This window comes from Gymnodraco acuticeps, unplaced genomic scaffold (assembly GCF_902827175.1).
Source record: "Gymnodraco acuticeps unplaced genomic scaffold, fGymAcu1.1, whole genome shotgun sequence".
Taxonomy (NCBI): domain Eukaryota; kingdom Metazoa; phylum Chordata; class Actinopteri; order Perciformes; family Bathydraconidae; genus Gymnodraco; species Gymnodraco acuticeps.
In genome coordinates, this window is record NW_022990223.1 from 48,805 (window position 1) to 76,319 (window position 27,515).

The 27,515-nt window shown below is 40.1% G+C and overlaps 2 protein-coding genes and 1 pseudogene across 6 annotated transcripts in view; 2 read left to right on the forward strand and 1 right to left on the reverse strand.

Annotated features, from left to right (window-relative positions):
• The window catches only part of LOC117547782, a 253,890-nt pseudogene that overhangs the window by 46,416 nt on the left and 179,959 nt on the right, over window positions 1–27,515 (forward strand).
• Window positions 1–27,515, reverse strand: part of LOC117547779 (zinc finger protein 420-like) — a 389,236-nt gene that overhangs the window by 7,835 nt on the left and 353,886 nt on the right. The window contains exons 1-2 of one of the 4 annotated variants that reach the window (XM_034218597.1): window positions 11,741–12,087; window positions 11,169–11,234 (exon numbers count right to left, since the gene is read on the reverse strand). The exons of 2 other annotated variants lie outside the window; for them this stretch is intronic. In XM_034218597.1, coding sequence (XP_034074488.1) covers window positions 11,169–11,201 — 33 coding nt within the window. In that variant the 5' untranslated portion in view covers window positions 11,202–11,234; window positions 11,741–12,087. Of the gene's footprint in view, window positions 1–11,168; window positions 11,235–11,740; window positions 12,088–27,515 lie in introns of those variants that run through there. One more of the 4 variants, XM_034218596.1, reaches the window with a different exon arrangement.
• Window positions 1,987–5,676, forward strand: LOC117547787. 2 transcript variants are annotated; one of them, XM_034218610.1, is made up of 4 exons: window positions 2,680–3,060; window positions 3,196–3,351; window positions 3,594–3,686; window positions 4,992–5,676. In XM_034218610.1, exons 1-4 carry the CDS (start codon window positions 2,716–2,718, stop codon window positions 5,298–5,300), a joined length of 903 nt encoding a protein of 300 aa, XP_034074501.1. In that variant the 5' UTR covers window positions 2,680–2,715; the 3' UTR covers window positions 5,301–5,676. The 2 variants fall into 2 exon arrangements, with proteins under 2 accessions (XP_034074502.1, XP_034074501.1); XM_034218611.1 differs by lacking the exons at window positions 2,680–3,060; window positions 3,196–3,351 and adding an exon at window positions 1,987–2,229.

Sequence of the window (27,515 nt, forward strand, 5' to 3'; positions counted from 1 at the left end):
CTGTTCGTCCTGATCACTTCTCATATGTCTTTTTGTTGGTGTTGAATCACTCCTATACTCTGGCCTGCAAGAGTCTACTTGTGAAAAGCACTGGTACAAATGCTTGTATAACTTTACAAATTAGGGCCATGTAGCCTAGCTAATATGTAGCATATCATAAATATAACATCAGAAAGTATTGATAATGCGCACACAGGCAGCTGTGTTTGGATCCAGTTTTTACGGTAAAGGATGTATCCTGGTTTCATTGATCTGGCCTCATGGCTGTGATGTGTAGTTTTCGTGGATTTAATAGTAGGCTACCGCGTAGTTTAGCAAAGTGATCGATCTCCCAGCTAACGCTGTCTGCGTAGTATTTTGAAACGTAACGCCCCAAACAGCGCCCGTCTGTTAAACGCTATCGATTCAAACTAAAGCATTTTATTAATATTTAGTTTCAAGCTCTCGTCCTTAGTAAAACAAAACTAGTGGAAAGGGAAATGCTCCACACTCAAAAAAATGATTCAAGCCCTTCTTAGACTTGACACATTAAAAATTGTTTCACTTTACTTAAATATTTTTATTTAAGAAATAAACCTAAGTATAGTTCATTAGTGTAACACAAATTACATTAATCAATTCACTTATTAAATGTATTTAAGACAGAGCAACTCAAAATGAATTGTTTTCATTGGGGACCGCCCCTTTGCACACCCCCTTTGCGTATGCGCAACATCCGTTCTGTCATTTGCCGCCTTTTGTCTAACACTGACTGTGGAAACTGACTGGGGAAACTGACGGTGGAAAGTCTATTATTTGGTAAGTATTTGTTTTTTCTAGTAGTTTAGAATGTTCCCTGTTTCCAAGTAATGCCTTTTCATAATATCGACAAGAATATTTGAAACCACCTTGTTATATTTTGCTCCGTGTTTAGTTGGGTCTAAACAGCAAGCTAGCTAGCTTGCTAGATATGGTTAGCATTGAATACTGGATAGTAGAGATCATTAGATTATATTACATTAGATTTAACGTTATTGTCATTGAACACAGTACACCGAAATTCAGTTTAAGTTCAACCAAAAAATGCAAAGAGTAATTAAAGTGCATGAGGTAAAGCGGCAAGCTAGCTAGCCAGATAACTGGTTTGTTAGCTAGCTTGCTAGATACGGTTAGCATTGGATACTGGATAATGGAGATCATTAGATTATATTACATTCGATTTAATGTTATTGTCATTGAACACAGTACACCGAAATTCAGTTTAAATTCAACCAAAAAATGCAAAGAGTAATTCAAGTGAATGAGGTAACAGTATAGGAGGCAGAGCCTGCATGCAGCCCAGCAAGGGCTGCCATTTTCTATCATAAAGCTCAGCAGGTCTGTCCATCTCTCTCCTGGCCTTAGTGCAGGCAGGCAGAGGAGGACAGGCGGAGCCACTCGTTTCTGTAGGAGTTCAGTTGAGTTGAGTTTTTTACTGCCAAATATTTAATATAAATAATGAGATAATATATATGTGAATCTTGTATGGGTTACCTCACTCACAAGCAGGCACCCAGAGTTGTGCAGAAACGTTTTTTGGGTTGTGCAATCTTAGGCAATTATGTGTTTTCTGTGAAAATTCAAATATATAAGCATTTTAATCACACCTCTAAAATATATTTGTTGTCTTTTGCAGTTTGATCAGCATTAACAAGCACCTTGTGGAAACCTCTTATTTATGGTAAGTACACGGCTACTTTCACAATACTTGCATAAGCTGATCTGTGACATTGTCAGTTGTTCAGTGTCAATTGCTAATTCTATTTTTTCTCTTTTTCAGGTTATGCATGTGGCAGTGCAAACACTGCAGTTTGGAACTAGCTAGCAGGTATTTGTTGTTAAAACATTTCCAGCAGACACATGCACATTTAAGGGGCAGTTAAACTGTACAAATATTTGTATGTTCATCTTTGATATAATCCTAATGTGTTTCTTTCTTGTTATTCTTTCACCTTGTTTCTGCTCTAGATTAAAAGGTGTTCCATAACGGCAGGTCGGGCGCTTCTGCGCATCATCTTTGCCGACCAGTCTGACTCTAGACAACTGACCCTGGATTCGGGAATCCCAGCAACAGTTGAAGAACTGCACACATTTGTCAAGACATCTCTTCAATTGAAAGAGGACTTCCGTCTGCAATACATGAATGTTGACTTTAACGAGTTCATGAATCTTACATCAGTGTCTGAAATTCAGGATAAAAGCACACTGAAAGTAATTTACTCTCCTATATTGTCAAATATTGAGCTCTCCATCACTTTGTACACAGTTGACTCATTTGATAAGACCTCAATTACTGGAAGCTCAGAGCCTCTAATCCCTGCATCATCAATAGCCTCATGCTGCAGTGACGATATGGTGTATACGTCAACCCCGCATCCATCCCCTGAAGCTCAGGCCTCACAATTGTTATCCTGGCCCACAGTTTTTGTGGTTCCTAAGCTCACCTACGAGGCTGAATTTGAGCTTCATCTACAGAATGCAGAGTTTGAGACAACTGGTACATACTTCCAGCCTGGCCTAAAGCTGAAAGGAGTCATTCTTGATGGCCTAGCCCAAGAAATGATCAAATTCACAAAATATCCAAAAGACTATCAGTGTGAAGAGGTAGCTGCAGCGTTGACGAGGGCCCACCCTTGTTTGGGGCAGCTAGGATCAAAGACAGGATTTGGGGGGTGGAAACAGTCTCTTAAGTACAAAATGCAAAACTATCGTACAAAGCTTGGCCGTCTTGGACATCCTGAAATCCTTGTGAACTCCTTAAAGCACAAGAAAACAGGCCAAGGCAAAGCTGCAGCAAACATAAAAAAACCAAGAAAAGCTGAAATAAACTACATTCCTCTGCACCCAAAAGGCGAAACCACAGAAAGCTTGGAGAACGAGAGAATTGCCTTATTGTCAGAACTGAAAAAGCGTGACAATGAAGTGGTGATAAAAGCAAAAATGGAAAAAACCTTCTCCCACAGACGCCTTGAGATTGTGGAGCAAAGGCCTTTGATAGGGGACTTCAAATGCAGATGGCCTGCTCTGTTTCAGCAGAGTGAAGTAAGTACATATTTGTATTTGTTGACAGTCTTTTATTATTGTCCTTTGTGATTCATGTCTACATCCTTGCATGGTTGTGATTCTAATAAACAAGTAACAATTGGTTGTATTGTGCTTGTTAATAATATTTTTAAGGTGAATGCGGAGTTTTTGAGGATCACAACATCACCACTTCAATCAAAGTTCATGTGGCAGCTGGACCACTTCTCAGACAAGCTCTTGAAGGTCTTCAAGATCAAAGGAGGACTAAAGGGCCACAAAATCAAGGAAGCCCGTGCAATATCAGATTTGGTTAGTATAAATGCAGAGAACCTCGTTTTTCACTGTATTGTTTTTGTCCATGCTGATATGAACACATTTAAGAAATTGTCTGCTTTTATAGTGTTTTTAAGGCAATAGCTTATTGTGGAAATGTAGGGGTAAGGAGTCCTGCTTAGGGACACACACGACAGATACAGCCCTCTACTTTGTAGACCTTCTCTGTTGCACATGCATTGTGCTTAATTGTCTTTGATTTATCGCCCCTGCTTTAGTTTGAAAACATCCACATCAAGAGGGGGTGCATCCTGCGAAGCATCGCGATCTACCTCAACGAGGATCCAGACTCTTTTTTTAAGGAGTATCAGGTATGTTTATCACAATATGTTTTCAATGTAGTGGTTAACAGTGTTACCCACAATTATAACCACCATTACTTACATTTATAATAAGAAAATTCTATGGCACACAACCCTATCCCTGCTTACATCTAAATATCTTATCACATATCATAAATACATGCATAAATAAATAAATGTATACATTAATATAGGAATGAATATATGTAAGAATGAATAAATACAGAAATAAAAAAATAATAATAAATAGATACAGAAGTAATTTCATCGGGCAAGTGTTAAAATAAATATAGAAAAAAGTGAATTAATACATTTATACAGATATAAATACATCTATAAATTAACATAGGAATACAATTGATAAATACAAATGTGAATTAAAACATGAATATATCTGGAAATAAATACAAATAATAAATGAATGCTGAAATAAATATTTACATTTATATATAAATACATCTATAAATGAATAAATAAATATGGACATGAATACATATGTAAGAACTTATAAATAATTGAATAAATACATAAATAAATGCTGAAATATATTAATCAATAGATTCATGTTTAAAAAGGTATGTGAATGCAGCAATTCCTAAATTGTTAAAGGAATAATTACATAATCACATAAATCAAGGAAATAAATTATTAAATAATAAATAATCAAATACATATCGAAATAAGTAGGTAAATGCATAATTAACTACAGGAATAACAACAAATTACATGATTAAGTAGGGATGTAAACAAATAACTTAATACCTGAATTAATAAATAAGATAAAGTTGATAATCAAACAGAACATACAGGAATATATCTTTATAACTTATTTATGTAAACATTTTCTTACAAGCTTAATTTAGTTCTGTGTTGGAGGTCCTAACCTTCTCTGGTATCACTCTGGACATTTTTGTCCAAATTGGTAATTTTTCACATCAGATTTGGCTATAATGATTTTGTGTTTTTTCTAGATACTTTTTGGAATTTCAATTTTTCTAATCGGTCTCGAATACACTGTGTACAAATTACCCTAATTGTCCATTTAAAAAATGTCCCCCACACTTCCCAAAAAGTGTGGGGGAAAAATATTTAAATATAATATTGTTATCATATCATTTTATCATTCAAGTTTTTGAAAGTGGACTTTTTTATCCTGAGTGGCCAGATTGGGTAGTACATTTGAGTGATACCAGAGGGTTAGTCTAAAACTGTTTTGATCAATGAGGAGAGCCACATAAGTAAATCTGCTTCTATAAAATGTAGTAATTCAGGTTTTAGTTAACACATGTGTTGTATGCTTGTGTCTTTGTTCAGGCCTCTGCCTCTGAAGATGCCAAGAGGGACATGGCAAACACAGTCATGGGCATATACACACTTCAAAGAGATGTGGATGGGCAGCCAGAGGACGTGGGAATTGTCATCGAAGGCAATATAGTCATGGACAACTTGGGCAGCGTGATTGTGGGGTTTGTCATGCTATTGGGACTTATTTATGCCCTGGATTTGAGCTTTCCGGACAACCTCAAACACACCTTCGAGTTCATGCAGAAGGTAGTGATGAATCTGGATGGGCACAAGCTGAATGGTAAAATCGAAAGTCTGAAGATCAAGAAGTTCGATTGAAATGTGAAAAAGAAGTGACTCATGAGTTCATTGTTGTCATTTTATTCACGAGTTTCCTAATCAGAGCAGATTGAGCCGTTATATCAATCATTTGTTCTGTGCTTTTCTGTATTTGTTTCAACACACTGTAACACTATTTCCATATGTTGGTGTTTGCAGTGCACTCTTCATGTTATGTGTTATTGTCCTGTTAGAAGAGCAGTGCATACCCCTGTTATATTGTATTCATTGTATTTGGCAAAGGGAGATTTGTAAGTTAATTATAGGAGTTCCATTTCTCTGCCATTTTAAAAATGGTATTATCTTTCAGAAATGTTTTTCATCTTTCAGTGTGAATTCATTCATTTTAAAACACTGTATTGAATGGAATGGAGGATTGTTTTGAATCATGTGAATTTAAAAATAATAATTGGTTGCGACCCTTTAAATCTCAGTTTATACTCACCCTGCCAGTATGTCTATGACAAAATATATTTATTTCGTCCATCGGTTCTTGAGATATAAATTAGTTGTGTTTTTGGCGCCCCCTATTGTCCGAAATGAGCATGCTTTTTTGTGCCTATTCCCCAAGACAGACTGAACCTATCCACCGAAATCTGTGATATTTGGATACATTTCGGTTTGAATTGTGAGCATTTATGTCTAGGCCACACCTTTTTGCTAATACGTTTTGATTGATGTCGGGCCACATTTTTCCACACCTGGTGCTCATTTTCTACGGTAATGTGTCTGACCCGGTTGTGCACCAAGTTTGGTGTGGAGAATCAAAAAATTGGAATTTAAGGTAATATTTCGACCTGCACGCAGGTAACACCAAGAAATCACGCCCCCCGAGACAGCTGTCCGAAAACAGCTGACACTAACCACATCACCACAACACTATGAAAAAACAAACAGAAGCAACCCAAGGGGAAACGCCACTTAAGCCTAGCGGGGGAAACTCTTTACAAAAGCGTAACAAGCAGCAACATCTTACCTTCTGATTGGCACACATTACATTACATTTAGCTGACGCTTTTATCCAAAGCGACTTACAATAAGTACATTCGACCAGGAAGACACAACCTTGAAGAAAAGAGAATCATATAAGTACATCAGGTTTCATAGAGCCAAACATTTCAAGTGCTACTCAACTGGCTTTAGATAAGCCAGTCCTTTATTAGTATATAAGTGCTTTGGTAATAGTTCTATCGCTCGAAGTGGAGTCGAAAGAGATGAGTTTTCAGTCTGCGCCGGAAGATGTGCAAGCTATCTGCTGTCCTGATGTCAATGGGGAGCTCATTCCACCATTTTGGAGCCAGGATAGCAAACCCACGTGTTTTTGCTGATGGGAACTTGGGTCGCAGCGAGGGTGCAGCGAGTCGTTTGGCTGATGCAGAGCGTAGTGCACGCGCTGGGGTGTACAGTTTAACCATGTCCTGGATGTAGGAAGGGCCAGATCCAGTCGCAGCATGGTAAGAAAGTACCAGTGGCACACAAAACCTGACGCCATGTCAAACACTAAAGCTTCCTGAAACCCAAAAAACATGATGTGTCCCATATACCCAACCCAAATAGCAGCTCAGAGCCAGCACACAGCTGGACCACATTAGTGTTCATTTCGTCAGCTATTTTTTTTATTTAGTTTTAGTCTTAGTCCTGTGTTAAATTTCCTTTTTAGTTTTAGTCATATTTAGTCACCTTCATCCTGTTTTTATTTAGTCAAGTTTTAGTCGACTAAAAGTCTGAGCATTTTAGTCTTATTTTAGTCAAAGAAAACTAATTATTTTAGTCTACTTTTTGTCAATGAAAACTGTTGAGTCTTTTTTAGTCATCAGATTATATAGAACATTTCAGTCAAACTAGTCTAGCCAAAACCAATAATTTGTCATTTTAGTATATATAAATAAATAAGATTATATCTTGTCCTTATTTGATGAAAAACACAGGTTGAATGATTAAGAAGCTTTGCAGAGAGTATCTGTTCAGGTTTGTGGTGTTTTTACCAGCTGTGTTATGGCCACATTGCTTCCCTTCTGATAAAACAATGCATTCGCTTTTTTTCTCCGCCTCATTGGCGAAAATGGGCCCAAATATCACATCGTTTCTTTCTGCCAAGCAGTGGTGGCTTTAGACTTTTTCGTTGTCAGTCATTTTGATGGACAGGATCGTAACATTTCCGTCATAATCCATTATTATCCGTCGAGTGCACAATTTATCACTCACTCGCGCTGACGGGGGGTATTCGGTTAACGCGAGTGCGACCACTGCTCCCAAGCCCTGTTGTTGCCATTTTATTTTCTGTTAAATAAGGTTAGTTAGACCATGAGTTAGACCATGGTTGCGTTCCGATAATCCGCTCCTAAATTCTAACCCTATCTCCTATTCCTTGACCTCTGAGTGAAACGTCACGGGGTTAAGGGATAGTGGATAGGAGAATTCAAAAGGACTTAAGAGAAGAGACCGCGGTACTTTAGAGAATCCGACTGCACTTTCACTATCCGACGTGTTTCTGATGCGCCAGCGGACGTCATGAATGTGCGTCTGCTGCTGTGGGGTAACCATGGAAACTACAGTTCTCTATACAGCGGACTACAACATGGATGTTCAATAAGAACGAGGGACTACTGTAAACTCATCTAGAGATTCTGCACCGTGCTCTGATGCTGTTGTTTTATGCTTTATGAACGTGGACAACAGAGAAACATATTCTTCAGGACCAAAGTTGGAATTGAAATTAAAAAGGAAAGTGAAGCTTCTGCTCGTCACCCTCTCCCTCCGGTCCACATTAATACAAATGATCCCAATACGTATGATTGATGAAAATATCTTAAAATAATAAATGTATTTATTATAAACGTTAGTCCTTAACATCTATCACTGAGTATATCACCATTCAAACATCTTTTAAAAGTTGAACAAACCCCACACAGCTCAGTAAAGACTGTGAGATGTTGACTTTATTTGATCATTTCAGTAAAAACTAACGTTCATATTTCTCTTTTTGATTATAATACTGATTAACGTTCAGAACAAAGCACTTTGGCAACTTACCACATACGTTTTAAAAAGCTTAATAAGCACCGTAACTTTCATGATATAATTTCTCGGTCATAATCGGTTGTTTCCGTGAACGGCCGACTGTTGTGATGGCAAATGCTGCGGCTGCAATGCATTGTGGGGCAACATTTTCTCCTCTCCTTTCGGTTAGGGAGGTCCAGTGGTTCCGAAGCTAAAGGAGGTTATAAAGGAAGTTTGAAACCTCCTTTCCTTTCATTTGGAGAATTGGAACGGCACTTATCATGGCTGCCACTGAGGGACTTCCGGGTCATTTCACTCCGTCAGGAAGGTTCCTAAGCTAAATGGACTATTGGAACGCAACCCATGAGTTAGACCCGAGTCTTCCTGACAGTTCACAGTGTGCCGCTGCCCGGTGTAATTCAAAAATACCACCGCGCGCAGCACAGACACACAGCTGCTGCCCTGCCGCAGCACCGGAAATGGAACTGCTGGGAGAAAAACTGACTGATCAGAGATGTAACGTTATCTTTGATAATATTTCGTCTCCTCATTTTTCGTCAACGAAAGTAAAGAGAGATTTTGGCATCGTTTTTATTTAGTAAACTACATTTTCGTCTCGTCAGTTTTCGTCAACGATATTGCATGATGATTTCGTTAGTTATTGTTTACTGCCGTCGGTGCCGTCTCATCATCGTCTCGTTTTCGTCATGGAAAAAAAGGTCGTAAAAAAAAAAAGGTCATATTTCGTCATAGTTTTAGTCAACGAAATTAACACTAGACCACATCAACTAATTAGCTGCTCAAATGACGCCATGACGCTCCGAGCACTACACAAACTTTTAACCAAATAACCCGTAGGACGAGCCCCCATTCGTTATGACCTGGCTCAAAAGGCCACAACAAAAAGGAGACACACCATGTCAACGGTTATCAAAATATGTTTATTTAAAGGAAACAATCCAAATTAGCCAAATTAAATGAAGTGCAACAATAAGTAAGGCATGAGGTGTGGACGTCAGTGGTATCAGTAGTGTAAATGCAGGGTGAGGGTTGCATGAATGTGTATGTGTGTGAGTGTTGAGGTGCACAAAGTAAAGCAACTAAAATAACAACAACATATACTCAACAAAACCGGGGGCCTGTAGGGAAAAGCAGAGAGAGCACAGAGAGGAGCAGAGAGGCTCTAAATAGCTGCAGGACACCAGACCCAGGTGCCCTGAGCTACTGCAATCAATGCAAACACCAATCACCACAGCACAGACAGGACACCTCCTCTCTACTGATGCACCCACAGGGGCATCACACAGACCATAATAACCTGAGAGGCTGTCCAACAGTATCATCTGGGACCCAAAGCATGCTCCAACAGAGAATCTGAACTGCTACCATCTAATGGAGATTCAATAAAGTCAGACTGAAGCATCCTTTGTGCTCCAGTCAGTCCTCTCAGTAAACACAGAGCTACAGATCAGATGCACGCTGAAGGCTCTTTGAGCAGCTCTCACTGATCCTGCTGTTATGTTACATGTTTGTTTCTCATGTATTGTGTTTGTCTTATGTGTCTATGTTGATGTTACACATGGAGCTGCTGTGATGCAAGTCACATTTCAGACTTGATCTGACAATTAAAGAATCGTATCGTAGACAACAACGTTCTAACCATATTGCGCATTCATATAGTATATTTCAAACAGGTTGTGATCTTTCATTTGGGGATAACAGTGTTAGGCATTCGTGAGGTGCAACAACATTAACATGAACCTTTCTGTTGGCTGCTTGTTAGCAGACCCTCCACGCGATAGCAGAGCGAACAGGTACAGCAAGCGAGGGATCATTGTCCACGAGTAAATTGATTACAGATGGCGTCGTGCTCGCGGACGGATACAAAAATAATAATGAATGGGTCGGGAAATATACTTTAGTGGCCGTTAAACCTGGGCGGCCCAAGTAAAGTCTATGCGAGGGAAACCCTGGACTTGAATTTTGAATTGAGCCGTCGCTTATAGATACTGTGGAAGCTATTCAGTATTTTTCACATTTATTTAATCTATTTATTTGTTATATTTTGTTTTGTAGAATTAATTTACAGCCATATTATTTGAGTTAAGTTGTGTTCCAGCTAAAATGCTTTTATTTTGAAGGTGATGGGTCAATTTGGGCACACAGCTGGGTTTATTTAAGTCAATCAGGGCACAGCAGCAGTCAGTGGGCACCGGGAAGGTCTATGGTTTTTTACCAGTATCAGGGCTGAGTTCAGCAAACATTTCAACACCTTTTGCTGTATTGATCTTGCCAAGGTGAAGCTAATAAATATCACAAAAACGTCGATGCCTTGTCTGGACAATGGACTCATTACCAACTCATGATCTGCGTAAGATCCACTATACCTGGTGCCTCAGTGGCCTTTTGAAGTTTTATTGTTGTTGACAAATAGCCACTACAGATACTATCTCTTTACGTATTAGTGATGGGAATCCCGGCTCTTTTTAGTGAGTCGGATCATTTGGCTCGGCTGACTGAGAAGAGCCGGCTCTTTCGGCTCCCAAACGGCTCTTCATGTTACCACAGTTTACCAGAGCCTCAGTTTCGCCGCTGCGAGGCTCCGGCGGTCGCAGTTCACGCGCGTGCTCCACTAGCACAGGAACACGCTTTGCTGGCGTGAAAAGAATCCCACCAGACTCCTTTGCCCCTCCAACAGAGGGATGTCCTTCTCCTTTTTCCTAATTTCAAGCGATAAAAACTCTTTTGGACGCCCTCGGCTCGAGTTCAGGGCGTTCCGAGCTGAATAAGGGCGTCAAATGACGGCAAGACGCCCGCCAGGCGGAAACGCTGGAATTAGGAATATATTGTGATGAAGTGCACACTGACCTGAGCTCCAGGGGTCTCTTTGTTCTCCTCCATGCTGCTCTCAGTTCTCCTTCTCCGGATGGGTCTCTGAAATAATCAACACAACTACAGCTGACACAAAACAAGACAACTCAATACAACCGACAGACACAACAAAACTAAACTTCGTAGGTTCATAGCAGAGGTGAGAAGTAACTAAGTACATTTACTCAAGTACTGTACTTAAGTATTATTTAGAGGTACTTTTACTTTACATGAATATTTCCATGTAATGCTACTTTGTCTGCGACAATAGGAGACAGTAATAAAGCTGCTCCACTGAAGAGGAGAAACTCACAGCTCCAGGACTCAGTAAGTCAGGAGGAGACTAGAAACAACAAGTCAATAAATTGAGGATTCATCCTGTAACATAAAGGAGTTACCCAACAGAAACCAGTATGCTAACGGTAATAAAGAAGAGTTACCGTACTAAAACAATATGCTGAAGGTAAAAGGGGAGCTTTTACTCAAACTAAACGGTATGCATATAACTTATGAATATACTGTGGGATAAATAATGTTAGAGAAAGTAATTATTAAGGTATCAAACACACCTACCTGGGGCTAAATTCATAAAGCTTATTTTAAGCTGGAAACACTGAGAAGACCACAGAGCTGCTTCAGGACCTCTCTGGGAACACTGGGTCCTGATGAAGACCACAGAGCTGCTTCAGGTCCTCTCTGGGAACACTGAGTCCCGATGAAGACCACAGAGCTGCTTCAGGTCCTCTCTGGGAACACTGGGTCCTGATGAAGACCACAGAGCTGCTTCAGGACCTCTCTGGGAACACTGGGTCCTGATGAAGACCACAGAGCTGCTTCAGGTCCTCTCTGGGAACACTGGGTCCTGATGAAGACCACAGAGCTGCTTCAGGTCCTCTCTGGGAACACTGGGTCCTGATGAAGACCACAGAGCTGCTTCAGGACCTCTCTGGGAACACTGGGTCCTGATGAAGACCACAGAGCTGCTTCAGGTCCTCTCTGGGAACACTGGGTCCTGATGAAGACCACAGAGCTGCTTCAGGTCCTCTCTGGGAACACTGGGTCCTGATGAAGACCACAGAGCTGCTTCAGGACCTCTCTGGGAACACTGGGTCCTGATGAAGACCACAGAGCTGCTTCAGGTCCTCTCTGGGGACACTGGGTCCTGATGAAGACCACAGAGCTGCTTCAGGTCCTCTCTGGGGACACTGGGTCCTGATGAAGACCACAGAGCTGCTTCAGGTCCTCTCTGGGGACACTGGGTCCTGATGAAGACCACAGAGCTGCTTCAGGTCCTCTCTGGGGACACTGGGTCCTGATGAAGACCACAGAGCTGCTTCAGGTCCTCTCTGGGGACACTGGGTCCTGATGAAGACCACAGAGCTGCTTCAGGTGGAAAACTGTCAGGAGTGAAGAGGAGGAATTCAAAGAGTTTATTCAATGATATGTTCTATTTCTAGATGTTTATATGTAGTGTTTTATCACATCATGAGCAGTGCCTTGTCTCATCTATGCTGCTGTGACGTAAACATGTTCCAAATTGATCCATTTAGTCAATGTGATGTTAAACAGAGGAAAAAATGATAGAAAGGTCAGATAGTTATTAACATTACATGCAAATGACTTTAACCATTACGATAACAAGTTGGTTTTCTGGGTAAATTATTATAAATACAATACAAATATTTAGATATAATTCATCATAATCTGTGTAGCAACTTACATTCTAACTTACAGCTCAGTTTGTTCACTTTTATTTCATTAAAATGACTTTATTCACATAGAAAGTGACATTAACGGTTGTTTGAACCACAGTTATAACGCTATCTGTGTCATTAACTATCACTAAGTTAACACAGAAAACAAACATTAGCAAGTAAGATTGTTTAATGTACTCCATGTATACAGTATTTTCTGTATATTGTGTATTCTTTAGATACTCTAGTGATATGTGTCCCGTGTGTAAACTTGCTGCTAATGCTTCATTTGTATTATATCTTATTGTATCTTTTAAATATGCTTAACTTGTGTAATGCCTGAAAACACTTCTGCTGTGACACAATCGTTTCTCAGTTTAAAGTAAATAATTATTTAAATAAAGTATATCTATTTATCTAATGAGCTAAACCGTCGCTTAGCTTAGCGTTAGCAGCTAACTGAAGAACCCCCATTCATTTCAATGGGAAAAATGCTGCGTCACAGAATGGCGATGCTAATAAGCATATATTTAAAACTATATCTATGGTAAAGAGCACCAACACAACAACTCAAACTGTCTTAAAGACAACTGGTGTAATAAATAACTAAAACAAAGTCAGCTTAGCATTACAAATAAACTGTTACTCACCCACAGCCGAACTGGAATAATAACTGTAGCTGTTAGCTGTTAGCCGATAGCTTTTAGACGTTACATGTTAGACTTTAGCTTTTAGACTGTAGCTGTTAGCCGATGGCTTTTAGACTTTAGCTGTTATCCAATAGCTTTTAGCCTTTATTTAAAGATAATTTGAGACTATTTTTGGCGGACATTTTAAAGTTTTTTTGTGAGTTTCTTTCTTCCAATATTACAGCTGTGTTAAATAAGATAACTTCTGATTCGTGATTAACTGTAAACTAAGCTAACAGGTGTAAATACACGTAATGAAACCTCTGCGTGTGTTTAATTCACTCACCACCACCTCTTCTTCTTCTTCTTCTTCTTCTTCTATATAATGGCGAATCGCTTCCACTTGGAGCATATATCGCCACCTACTGTTGAGTTATTAAATGTTCATATTAAATCCTTGTCCTCAAACCAGTGCTTTTGAGGAGTTTGAAGATCAGCTTGTTTGCTTCATTTCTTGATTTACTTTCGTATATTGACTTGAAATCCATGTCCTTGACGTTGAGTTGTTCCAGTGCAGTTTTCAGAATGAGTCTTTGTCTGTTATAATCCGGGCAGCTAAAAAATACATGCTGTATTGTCTCTGGTTGTTGGCAACCATCACAATTGCCATTTGGATGTTTTCCAATCAGATGCAGTGATGAGTTTAATCCAGAGTGTCCCAATTGTATCCTGCTGTTAATGCTCTGTTCTCTTCTACTACTCCTAGTATCTGGTCTAAATGTCTTCCTTTGATGTTACTGTCCCATAGGTTTTGCCATTGTTGCTTGATAACCACTTTTGTAACATATTTGACTTCTTCTCTACTGATGGGTACCATAATATCAATCTGGTTTGCTTTCAAACCACATTTTGCCAGTTGATCCACTACTTCATTCCCTCTAATACCCACATGCGCTGGAACCCACACAAATTGAACAACAATTCCCAGATGAACTAACCTAAACATGATGTATAAAATGTCATGTAAAATATCCTGACGACATTCTGAAGAGAAGTTGTTTATACTCTCCAGAGCTGCACTGGAGTCAGAGCAAATGACCACTCGCATTGGCTGTGTTTCCTCTACCCACTGAAGTGCTATAGCCATCATCTCTACTGTGTATACTGCAATGTGATCACTCGTACGCTTTCCCACTTTTACTTTTAATTCAGGAACATAAAATGCACAACTAGTTAGACCATTTTCTGGATTTTTGGATCCATCAGTAAATATTTGTATAAACTGCCCATATTGTTCATGTAGAACAGTGTTCACGTAAGCCTGTACATTGATTTTGTTTTTCATTGAATGTAACCGTTTCAATAGTGATACATCTACTATAGGTTGAGGTAGCAACCATGGTGGAACAGCTGATGACAACACCGTCGGACTAATATTCCATTCTTTAACTTTGAATTCCTTACATATTTCCGAAACACAAACACAAAAACTTTCTTTTTTTATTTTGTTACTTTCCCAACTTGTTTGTACAGTTTGTTTGGTAGGGTGAGTATCTTCATGGCCCTGAAGATTTGCCCAGTAATGAACAATTAACTGTTTTCTCCTCAAAGAAATTGGTATTTCTCCGACCTCTACCTGAAGTGCCGACACTGGTGTAGATCTGACTGCCCCACAGCATATCCTTAGTGCTTGTGCCTGGACACTATCTAATTTTTTGAAGAGAAGAATATGCAGCTGAACCATACACTATTAGTCCGTATTCTATGGCTGATCTAATTAAGGCTGTGTATACATTCCTCAAAGCAGCTTTATCAGCCCCCCACTTACACCACCGCCCTTATCCTGTCCTCTCGGTTTTTGGCGGAGTGCAAAGAACTTTAAAGTCACGCCCATCTACTTCCGGTCCATGGGAGCTTATAGAGAGGCGAAGTCCCTCCCCTTCCGGTCGAGCTCCATGGGACACTGGGGCCCTTTCTCATTTCATCAAACCCCCCTCCTCGACTCCTCGGTCGAGCGTCGTGGAGGCTCTCTGGAGGAGCTATAACCGAGGATACACTGATGGTTCCTCCACGGCTCCTTCGTGGATGCATTCTTCTTCTTCTTGTTCTTCTTCTTCTTCTTCTTCTCTTGCTTTTGGCGGATTGCAAACAACTTAAAAGGTGCATACCGCCACCTACTGTACATGAGTATGAATCATCACATCATTCCAACTCTTTAACTTATGTTCTAATCAAAATTAAATTAAAATCAATCAATAAATCAATAAAACCATGAAATAAATAAAACAAAAAACAAATCTATGTTCTTTCCTGACCTAATGTTAAATTATTTTTCCTACCCCAGTTTCACTCAAGAATTTAAACAGTGTCTTTCTGGTAGCTCTTACTCCCTCTCCTTTTGTTCCCAAAACACCAACCACACTCCATTCCCTCTCTGCCTCTAAGACTTTAGCCTTTAGTTTTTCTCTTTCCGCTTTATAGATGTCACAATGTAACAAGAAATGTTCCACATCTTCTTTTACTCCACAGTTCCTACACTTGTCACTGTCACTTTTCCCCATGACATACAGCTACCATTCAAAGCTGTGTGATTTATTCTGAGTCTAGCCATCATGATTTCCTTCCTTCTGTTTCTTTCTTTATGAATATTAATTGTAATTGTATTTTGTACTTTGTGACACTCTTTGCCTTTCTGGTCTTTCTCCCACCTCTTCTGCCGGATCTCCATCCCTTTCTTCTTAATTACTGCTTTTCCTTCTCCTTCTCCAAGTTGAACTGGTAAAGTTATTTGCTTTTGTAGTGCACTTTTTGCTCATTTATCAGCACACTCGTTCCCTTTCTCCCCCTCATGCGCACTCATTCCCTTTCCCCTCCTCATGAGCACTCGTTCCCTTTCACCCCCTCATGCACACTCGTTCCCTTTCACCCCCTCATGCAGGCACCCTGCAGAACTGTAGATCTATACCGCCTCTGTGAAGTCTTAACAGGCTATGGTTCAGTTCTATGAGAATGTCTTCTCTGACAGTTGTTATTGATTGTATGCTTTTTAATATGGACAATGAAACTGTACATATAACCACCCTATCTGGTCTGACCTCTTCAACCCACTGCAATCCTATTATTACAGCCAGCATTTCTGCTGTGTACACTGATAGTTGATCAGATGCTCTTTTTGAGATCGATATTTTAAAGTCTGGGATGTACATTGGGGCAAAAAAGTATTTAGTCAGCCACCAATTGTGCAAGTTCTCCCACTTAAAAAGATGAGAGGCCTGTAATTTTTATCCTAGGCAGACTTCAACTATGAGAGACAGAATGGGGGGAAAGAACCCAGGAAATCACATTGTAGGATTTTTTATGAATTAATTGGTAAATTCCTCGGTAAAATAAGTATTTGGTCACCTACAAACAAACAAGATTTCTGGCTCTCACAGACCTGTAACTTCTTCTTTAAGAGCCTCCTCTGTTCTCCACTTGTTAACTGTATTAATGGCACCTGTTTGAACTTGTTATCAGTATAAAAGACACCTGTCCACAACCTCAAACAGTCACACTCCAAACTCCACTATGGCCAAGACCAAAGAGCTGTCAAAGGACACCAGAAACAAAATTGTAGACCTGCACCAGGCTGGGAAGACTGAATCTGCAATAGGTAAGCAGCTTGGTGTGAAGAAATCAACTGTGGGAGCAATTATTAGAAAATGGAAGACATACAAGACCACTGATAATCTCCCTTGATCTGGGGCTCCACGCAAGATCTCACCCCGTGGGGTCAAAATGATCACAAGAACGGTGAGCAAAAATCCCAGAACCACACGGGGGGACCGAGTCAATGACCTGCAGAGAGCTGGGACCAAAGTAACAAAGGCTACCATCAGTAACACACTACGCCGCCAGGGACTCAAATCCTGCAGTGCCAGACGTGTCCCCGTCTGAAGTTTGCTAGAGAGCATTTAGATGATCCAGAAGAGGATTGGGAGAATGTCATAGGGTCAGATGAAACCAAAATAGAACTTTTTGGTAAAAACTCAACTAGATGTGTTTGGAGGAGAAAGAATGCTGAGTTGCATCCAAAGAACACCTACTGTGAAACATGGGGGTGGAAACATCATGCTGTGGGGCTGTTTTTCTGCAAAGGGACCAGGACGACTGATCCGTGTAAAGGAAAGAATGAATGGGGCCATGTATCGTGAGATTTTGAGTGACAACCTCCTTCCATCAGCAAGGGCATTGAAGATGAAACGTGGCTGGGTCTTTCAGCATGACAATGATCCCAAACACACCGCCCGGGCAACGAAGGAGTGGCTTCGTAAGAAGCATTTCAAGGTCCTGGAGTGGCCTAGCCAGTCTCCAGATCTCAACCGCATAGAAAATCTTTGGAGGGAGTTGAAAGTCTGTGTTGCCCAGCGACAGCCCCAACACATCACTGCTCTAGAGGAGATCTGCATGGAGGAATGGGCCAAAATACCAGCAACAGTGTGTGAACACCTTGTGAAGACTTACAGAAAACGTTTGACCTCTGTCATTGCCAACAAAGGGTATATAACAAAGTATTGAGATGAACTTTTGTTATTGACCAAATACTTATTTTCCACCATAATTTGCAAATAAATTCTTTAAAAATCAGACAATGTGATTTTCTGGATTTCTTTTTTCTCATTTTGTCTCTCAGTTGAGGTATACCTAGGATGAAAATTACAGGCCTCTCGTCTTTTTAAGTTGCACAATTGGTGGCTGACTAAATACTTTTTTGCCCCACTGTATGTAAGTAGCTTTTATCCAAATCACTATCACTGTATATACTGTTATTTCACACACGCCAAATGGATGCTGTTTTGTAGTTTGCATTTCTGCTGTGTACACTGATAATTGATCAGACGCTCTTTTTGAGATCGATATTTTAAAGTCTGGGATGTATATACCAACTCCAACACACTCTTCCTTGTTCTTAGAACCATCTGTGTACATTTTGAGGTAATTGTAGTACTTTTCGTTCAGGTACTCGTTTTAATTCCCACTTCATTTATTTGCCTCTCTTTTTTCCTTTCTATGATACTCACATCTATTTTAGCTTCTGGGAACAGCCATGGAGGAACACGGCTAAATGGGGTTGCTTTGGCAAGCGTGATGGTCTCCACTCCATATGCCCTCGTTCTCTCCTCACTCGTCCAGCCAAACCCACGCCCCTGGAACTTTGTATATTCCCAGCAATCCTGCAGTATTCTGTTTGTGATATTTTCCTCTCCACTTCCTTGAAGCCTGACCCAGTATGACAGAGCAAGTCTCTCTCTTCTGATCTCCAGAGGCGTCTCTCCTGCTTCAATCAGAACTGCATTGATAGGGGATGACTTTATCGCTCCAATACACAGCCGCAATGCTTTATATTGTAGTCTATCCATTTTTAAAAGTGATGTTTTTGCTGCTGCTCCATACGCTATACAACCAGTCTATTGTGGACCTCATCATTGATCTGTAAATGTCTATTAATGCTTGTTTGTCTGCACCCCAGTTGCATCCAGCTACAATTCGCAATACATTTAATAATTTTTAGCATTTTGTTCCCACTTGTTTAATATGCATTTTCCATGTATAATTGCTATCAAACCACAATCCTAGGTATTTGAACTCATTCACCTTTGTCATTGGACGATCATATAGTGTTAGCTGTTGGCCATCAATCTTGCGTTTATTTGTAAATACCATGTAGCATGACTTGCTTTCTGATATTTTGAATCCCCAGTTATATGACCACCTCTCCACTTTTTTTAATCGCTCTAGCTATATTCTCCATTACGTATGGGGCATGTCTTCCCCTCATCCAAATAGCCCCATCATCTGCGTATAGAGCCGATTGGATGCATGTGTCTAAGCATGTCAATATATCATTAATCATGATGTTAAATAATATTGGGGGATACCATTTTCTATTTCTAAATAATTGGAAATATCTGCTCCAACCTTTACTCAAAATGTCCTGTCTGTTAAAAAGGCCCTTACCCAATTGAACATTCTCCCTCCCATACCCATTCTACTCAATTTGATCAGTAATCCATCCCTCCACATAGAGTCATACGACTTTTCAATGTCAACATACACTATTGCTATTATCTCTTTCATTTTCAATGTTTTTCCACATCATTACTCACTCTTACTAATTCCACAAGCTGACCTATTATCCTGTCTCTTCTGCTTCACGTTTTCATTCTCTGCTAGTAACTGCTGTTTTTGCTGCCTATGAATATCACTGAGATGCTCACCACTATTCTTTCTTTTTGGTGTCTATATACGCCGGGATCCGGAGTCATGGATGATCCTGCGCTCCTCTGTCCTGGATCGCGAGCCCTGGATCTTGAGTCGTGGCTGTGGTCCTGGATCATAGGTCCTGGATGGATATCCTCGTGGATTCATCTTCCTATTATACACACATGCATTTCCAAACATTTGGACTACCTATGTTGCAAATGTATTATCTTTTCAATTTACACACGGCATCTATTGCACGTCTGTCCGTCCTGGGAGAGGGATCCCTCCTCTGTTGCTTTCCCTGAGGTTTCTCCCATTTTTCCCTTTAAACTGTGGGTTTTCTTCTGAAGTTTTTCCTTGTACGATGTGAGGGTCTAAGGACAGAGGGTGTCGTATTGTCATACTGATATTTTGTACAAACTGTAAAGTCCACTGAGACAAATGTAACATTTGTGATATTGGGCTATATAAATAAACATTGATTGATTGATGTACTGCTGCAAGTGTCATTCCTAACATACCTGCCTTCTCTTTATCTGTCACTGCCAGCCTCTCCCCATCAACCTGGAATTTTGATGGATTTCCTTTTCCCACTCATCTGCTTAAACATGGAACAGACATCACCTAATGTTACTCCTCTGCCAATGGTAGAACACAATTCTCTCCATGTTCTCTTTTGTGTGTATTTGATTGTCCTTCGAGCAGCTGCCCTTTTCCTTTGATACTCTATAACATTATTTTGTGTCATATTTTTCTTTAATTCTCTAAATGCATCATTTTGCACTTTAATAGCCCTGCTGCATTCCTCATTCCATCATGGCACCACTTTCTTCCTACCCTTGGTTGTTGCTTTGGGTATACTGTTCTCTGCTGCATTTAGTATATGTTGCATTATTTGGCTTGTAATGACCTCTATGCTTCCCTCTGATGTTAGCAGGTGTACCGACTCCTCACACCATATCCTACATTTCCCCCAATCAGCTTTAGCAAAGCACCACCAGGTTATTACACCTCCTTCCTGCATATATACATTATTATTCATTTTAGTAAGCACTGGATAATGGTCACTTCCTACAGTGGAGTTATTCAAAACAAACCATTCACATGTATGAACCAAACAGTTTGACACTAATGTCAGATCCAGGCATGAAACTTTCCCCCTGTGAACATCTATCGGACCACTATTGCGGTAAGCATGTTGTAACTTCCGGTTGTTGTCATCTCCGGGTATCCCGTGTGTCCGTTCTGTTGCTGATAGCTTATTATCTTAACTTAATCGATCGTTTTAAAACTCTTGATCACGGCAACTGCCTGACGTTGTAATCACACGTTACTATAACTTAAGCTCTCACAACTCTCCTTCTCTTAGCGACTGTAACTCCACAGTTGCCTACACTCTTTTCGGGTTTGCTAACGGTAGCTACTTTAGCTTGATAGCTAGCCATGGCTCTTTCCCCACCCTCGGGTGCTATTTCCTGCTCTAACTGTCTCATGTTTGGTTACTTCCCTACCTCCTTTACTGGTACCGGTACATGTGTTAAATGTAGTATAGTTGTTAGGTTGGAGGCGGGAATCATAGACATAGAAGCCCGGCTCCGCATCTTAGAAAGAAACTCAGCTACAGTAAAGCCCATGTTAGCCGGTGCGGACCGGCAAAAGGTAGCTCCTATTAGCCGTCCCCCGGCAACTCCCGAGCAGCAGGGAGACTGGGTGACTGTTCAGAAGGGGCATAACGCGAAACCCGCAGGTCCCCACCAACCCGTTCACGTATCTAACAGATATTCCCCACTCAGCGAGACACCCGCTGAGAAGCCAACTCTGGTTATTGGTAGCTCTATTATGAGACACGTGAAATTAGAGACCGAAGCCTCCACAGTCACATGCATTCCGGGGGCCAGAGCGGGCGACGTTGAGGCGCATCTTAAACTGCTGGCTAAAAATAAACGTAAATACAGTAGGATTGTTATTCACGTCGGTGGTAATGATGTTCGTATACGCCGATCAGAATGCACCAAACGTAATGTGGAGTCGGTGTGTAGTTATGCTAAGACAATGTCGGACACCGTAATCTTCTCTGGTCCCCTCCCCAATCTGATCAATGATGACATGTATAGCCGCATGTCATCATTTCAGCGCTGGTTGTCTTGGTGGTGCCCAGCAAACAATGTGGGCTTCGTAAATAATTGGACAGCGTTCTGGGGAAAACCTGGTCTGATTAAGAGAGACGGCATTCATCCTACTTTGGAAGGTGCCGATCTCATTTCGGCAAACATTTCAGGGCTTTGTGGACTTAATCCATGACAAACTGGAGTTGAGACCAGGAGGCGGAGTCGCAGTCTTACACGCTTCTCTGCGCTCTCTCCTAGGCAGTCATCCATAGGAATCCCGAACCCAATAAAATACCCAATATTAGCGGTGTGTGTGTCTGCCCAAGGACAAGTTAAGGTAAAACCTAATAGAGGTGTCATACATAATAACCTAATCAAAGTAAATGTAACAACTACTACAGTGCAACAAAACAGGAATATTAAATGTGGTCTCTTAAACATAAGATCTCTAGCATCTAAAGCAATATTGGTAAATGATTTAATATCAGATTATAATATTGATATATGCTGTCTCACTGAAACTTGGTTGAGACATGAAGAATATGTCAGCATAAATGAGGCCACTCCACCCAGCCATATCAATACTCATATTGCCCGAGGCACGGGCCGAGGAGGTGGAGTTGCAGCAATCTTTGACTCAAGTTTACTTATCAATACTAAACCAAAATTAAATTATACCTCCTTTGAAAGTCTTGTTTTTAGTCTTACGCATCCGACCTGGAAAACTTTGCAGCCAATCTTATTTGTTACAGTGTACCGTGCACCAGGTCCTTATTCAGAATTCTTATCTGAATTCTCTGAGTTTTTATCAACTTTGGTTCTTAAAACAGATAAAGTAATTATCGTAGGTGACTTTAATATTCATGTTGACGATGATAAAAATAGCCTTACTGTTGCATTTAACTCTATATTAGATTCTGTTGGTTTTTGTCAGAGTGTAAATAAACCAACCCACTGCTATAATCACACTCTCGACCTTGTTCTGATTTATGGTATTGAAATTGAGCAACTATTAGTCGAACCGCATAATCCTGCTTTATCCGACCATTTCTTAGTAACTTTTGAAGTACTGTTACTAGACTACAAAGCATTAGTCAAAAGCTCCTGCAGCAGAAACCTATCTGTTAGTGCTATAGCCAAATTTAAGGAAGAGATTCCACCAATACTTAACTCGATAGCATGTCTGCATGTAAGGGAGGAAACTTATACAAAATGTACACCACCCCAAATTGATCATGTTGTTGATAGTGCTACAGATGCGCTGCGAATAAAATTAGACTCTGTTGCTCCTTTGAAAAAGAAGAAAATAAAACAACATAGACTAGCTCCATGGCATAATGCCGAAACCCGCAAAATAAAGCAAAAGTCGAGACAACTTGAAAGGATATGGCGTTCTACTAAACTTGAAGAATCTCGTTTAATTTGGCATATTACTCTCAATGAATATAAGAAAGCATTGCGTAAAGCGAGAGCAGCCTACTACTCTTCATTAATAGATGAGAATAAGAATAATGCAAGATTTCTTTTCAGCACTGTAGCCAGGCTGACAGAAAGCCACAGCTCGATTGAGCCTTCTATTCCCATAGCACTCAGTAGTAATGATTTTATGTGCTTTTTTAACGATAAAATTGTTACTCTTAGAAACAAAATTAATGACCTCTTGCCTTTGACCAGTATAGTGTTATCAACAGCTCCCGGAAACGTAAGTTCTAATATTACACTAGATAGTAAACTAGAATGCTTTTCAGCCATAAACCTTGAACAATTAAATTCAATGATTCTCTCTTCTAAACCATCAACGTGCATGTTAGACCCAATTCCAACTAAGCTGTTGAAGGAAGTTTTTCCATTAATTAGCACTTATTTATTAAATATTATGAATATGTCTTTATTATCAGGCTATGTTCCACAATCATTCAAAGTAGCAGTGATAAAACCGCTTCTTAAAAAGCACAACCTCGATCCAGAGGTTTTAGCCAACTATAGACCTATTTCTAATCTTCCGTTCCTCTCAAAAATTCTTGAGAAAGCGGTCGCAAAACAGTTGTGTGATTACTTAAAAAACAATGATTTATTTGAAGCTTTTCAGTCTGGCTTTAGAACACATCATAGCACAGAGACAGCTCTGGTTAAAGTCACAAATGACATTCTAATAGCCTCTGACAAGGGACGTGTCTCTATTCTTGTTTTGCTCGATCTCAGTGCTGCATTTGATACTATCGACCATGATATCTTATTGCAAAGACTAGAGCACTTAGTTGGCATACAGGGAACTGCTTTAGACTGGTTTAGGTCCTATCTATCTGAACGCTCTCAGTTTGTACGTGTCAATGATGAATCTTCCACGCAAACCAAAGTTAGCCATGGAGTGCCACAGGGCTCAGTGCTCGGACCTATTTTGTTCACATTATATATGCTTCCGTTAGGCAATATTATAAGGAATCATTCTGTAAACTTTCATTGTTATGCGGATGATACTCAACTATATTTATCAATCAAGCCTGATGAAATTAATCATCTAAATAAAATTCAAGACTGCCTTAAGGACTTAAAAACGTGGATGACCTTAAACTTTTTGATGTTAAACACGACCAAAACTGAAGTTATTGTACTTGGCCCGAAGAATCTACGAAACAAATTATCTAAGGATATACTAACTATGGATGGCATTAATTTGGCCTCCAGTGAGACTGTAAGGAATCTTGGTGTTATATTTGATCAGGATTTATCCTTTAACGCCCACATAAAATCAATTTCAAGGACCGCCTACTTCCATCTACGTAACATTGCAAAAATCAGGCATATCTTGCCTCAAAACGATGCAGAGAAACTAGTCCATGCATTTGTTACTTCAAGGCTGGATTATTGTAACTCTTTATTATCAGGGTGTACCAAGAAGTCAGTCAAGTCGCTTCAGCTGATTCAAAATGCTGCGGCTCGTGTACTAACCAGAGTTAGGAAAAGGGACCACATTACTCCTGTTCTGGCTGCCTTACACTGGCTCCCTATAGAACACAGGATAGAATTTAAAATTCTTCTTCTCGCCTACAAAGCCCTTAATGGGCAGGCGCCATCTTACCTTAAAGAACTCATTATACCCTACTGTCCTACTAGGGCATTGCGTTCCAAGAATGCAGGGTTGTTGGTTGTTCCTAGAGTCTCTAAAAGTACAATGGGAGCCAGAGCCTTTTCTTATCAAGCTCCACATTTGTGGAATCAGCTTCCAGTTTGTGTTCGGGCGGCAGACACCCTATCCGTTTTTAAGAGTGCGCTTAAGACCTTCCTTTTTGATAAAGCTTATAGTTAGGGCTGATTAGATCCAGCCCCTAGTTTTGCTGATATAGGCTTAGTTTGTCGGGGGACATCTTACTTCTTCCTTCTCTCTGTCTATACCTGTGTACTCTCATGTTCCGATTAACCCAGCTTCCCCAAATGTCTTTCTTTTTGGTGTCTATATACGCCGGGATCCGGAGTCATGGATGATCCTGCGCTCCTCTGTCCTGGATCGCGAGCCCTGGATCTTGAGTCGTGGCTGTGGTCCTGGATCATAGGCCCTGGATGGATATCCTCGTGGATTCATCTTCCTATTATACACACATGCATTTCCAAACATTTGGACTACCTATGTTGCAAATGTATTATCTTTTCAATTTACACACGGCATCTATTGCACGTCTGTCCGTCCTGGGAGAGGGATCCCTCCTCTGTTGCTCTCCCTGAGGTTTCTCCCATTTTTCCCTTTAAACTGTGGGTTTTCTCCGGAAGTTTTTCCTTGTACGATGTGAGGGTCTAAGGACAGAAGGTGTCGTATTGTCATACTGATATTTTGTACAAACTGTAAAGTCCACTGAGACAAATGTAACATTTGTGATATTGGGCTATATAAATAAACATTGATTGATTGATTGATTGATCTACTCTTGTGCCATGTCCATCATTAAGGCATAATAGTGTTCTTTCCTCCAGCATTTCTTCCACTATATTTCCGTTACTGTCTGTATGGTTGCTGCCCCATAGACTGTTGTGTGCATTGAAATCACCACACCAAACTTCCTTCCAATGTTTATTGCCTGCTATTTCTTTAAATATATCAGTGGTTAGATTTGGACATGGGTTGTATAAATTGATTATCCTAATGTTATCTTGTTTTCTAGGAATGCAGATTTCCACTATAATACAGTCTCATCAGGAGATTGCACCTCCCTATATGCCACACTATCTTTGAGAAATGACTGCAGGATCTCAGGTATGCAAAGTAGGCGAAGTAGGCGAGAAAGGCTATTTTGAGTCTCAGAGACCAAGGTCCTGAACACTTTGCATACATTGACTGCACGACTTCAGGTCTGCGATGTGGACAGTCCACCTCAAATAAATCAATACACAACCTGTGGTATTTGAAAATAAGGGAATGACATGTTTATAATATGCTGAAAAACACAACAGATATGCAGGGTTGGGGGTCTGTTTCTAAGGCCATTTTATTTTTGGTAGTCTGATCATTTTAACAAGAGAATAGGATCAAACTGAAAACATCGTAAATGTGTTCTAGATACATGAATCATTGGTTCTTTTAGACCAGAACAGACTGCTAACTCAACAGGAACTATCAAAAACATCCCAATCAAAGTTTAGAGTCACAACATTTTATTAAACGAACAGATTATTGGAGAAACTACTCGGCAGATTAATGAACAATGAAACTCGCTCATGAACTTTAAGGTGAATACTTTAACCTGCTAAGCCCCGATCCTGTTTTTCAGATTTCAGGATCGAAAATGACATTCCCAGAACAAATGACCATATCTTCCGTTCTAAAAAGGGTTAAATTAATAATCTTTTTTCCTCAAAGTAATGATAAACCTGTGAGTTGGATGTAGAAAAGTCGGATTCAATATAGATATTTTTTTATTTTAAAGAAAATTCAGAATGAACATGGTAAAAAACTGTAAATTATAGTGTCCATCCAAACAATATTTTGTACTTATAGTGAAAACTAACCTTGGATGATGGGTTAGTAGACTAAAAGCTTTAGGAATCTGAAGTACAACATATACTAAGTACCCTGTATCAAGATTGATCCGAAACAAGTGATATTTGACCTTTTTAGACAGATTTAGCAAAAAACCTCTTCTGGGGCCATTTGGGTGGATTTTTAACATATCTGGCCCCCCTTGCTGGATTTTGACATGTGACATCTCTTTCTGACCGGTAAAGCCAATGGAATCGAGGGGAACTCACACATAGTCCTTATATGGTAATGTGTGTGTGTTAGACTGCCACATAGCCTAGACCGGAAGCAGCAGCCACTCTGGTGGCTACCATTAGCAGCTAACTTTTGATGTCCGATTTTTACATAAAAATGGAATTATGGATTATAAATGAAATCATTTTTTTATACAGAGACGTTAAAAACCTATGGATTAACCGATTCAGCCGCTTTTTTCTCTCGTTTTAATGCCATTGAACTCGTCTTTTGATCAGATTGACAGCTACGGTGAGACGATCTCCCTAGAAGCTCTGTAAAGGTACGTGTTGTGATGTCTGTGTTTGCTTCCCCTGTCGCGAATTCGGATCACTCAGTGATGATACTATATACCTAAATAATCTGTGGAACCTCAGCTTTAATCGGATATCTTGTATGTGCAGCTCCGATAACTAATAAGGGTACTT

Coding starts and splice junctions, on each gene's coding strand:
- LOC117547787 (XM_034218610.1), top strand. CDS start 2,716: ATGCAAAACTATCGTACAAAGCTTGGCCGTCTTGGACATCCTGAAATC. Junction 3,352..3,593: donor CCCGTGCAATATCAGATTTG/GTTAGTATAAAT, acceptor CCCCTGCTTTAG/TTTGAAAACATCCACATCAA. Junction 3,687..4,991: donor CTTTTTTTAAGGAGTATCAG/GTATGTTTATCA, acceptor GTCTTTGTTCAG/GCCTCTGCCTCTGAAGATGC.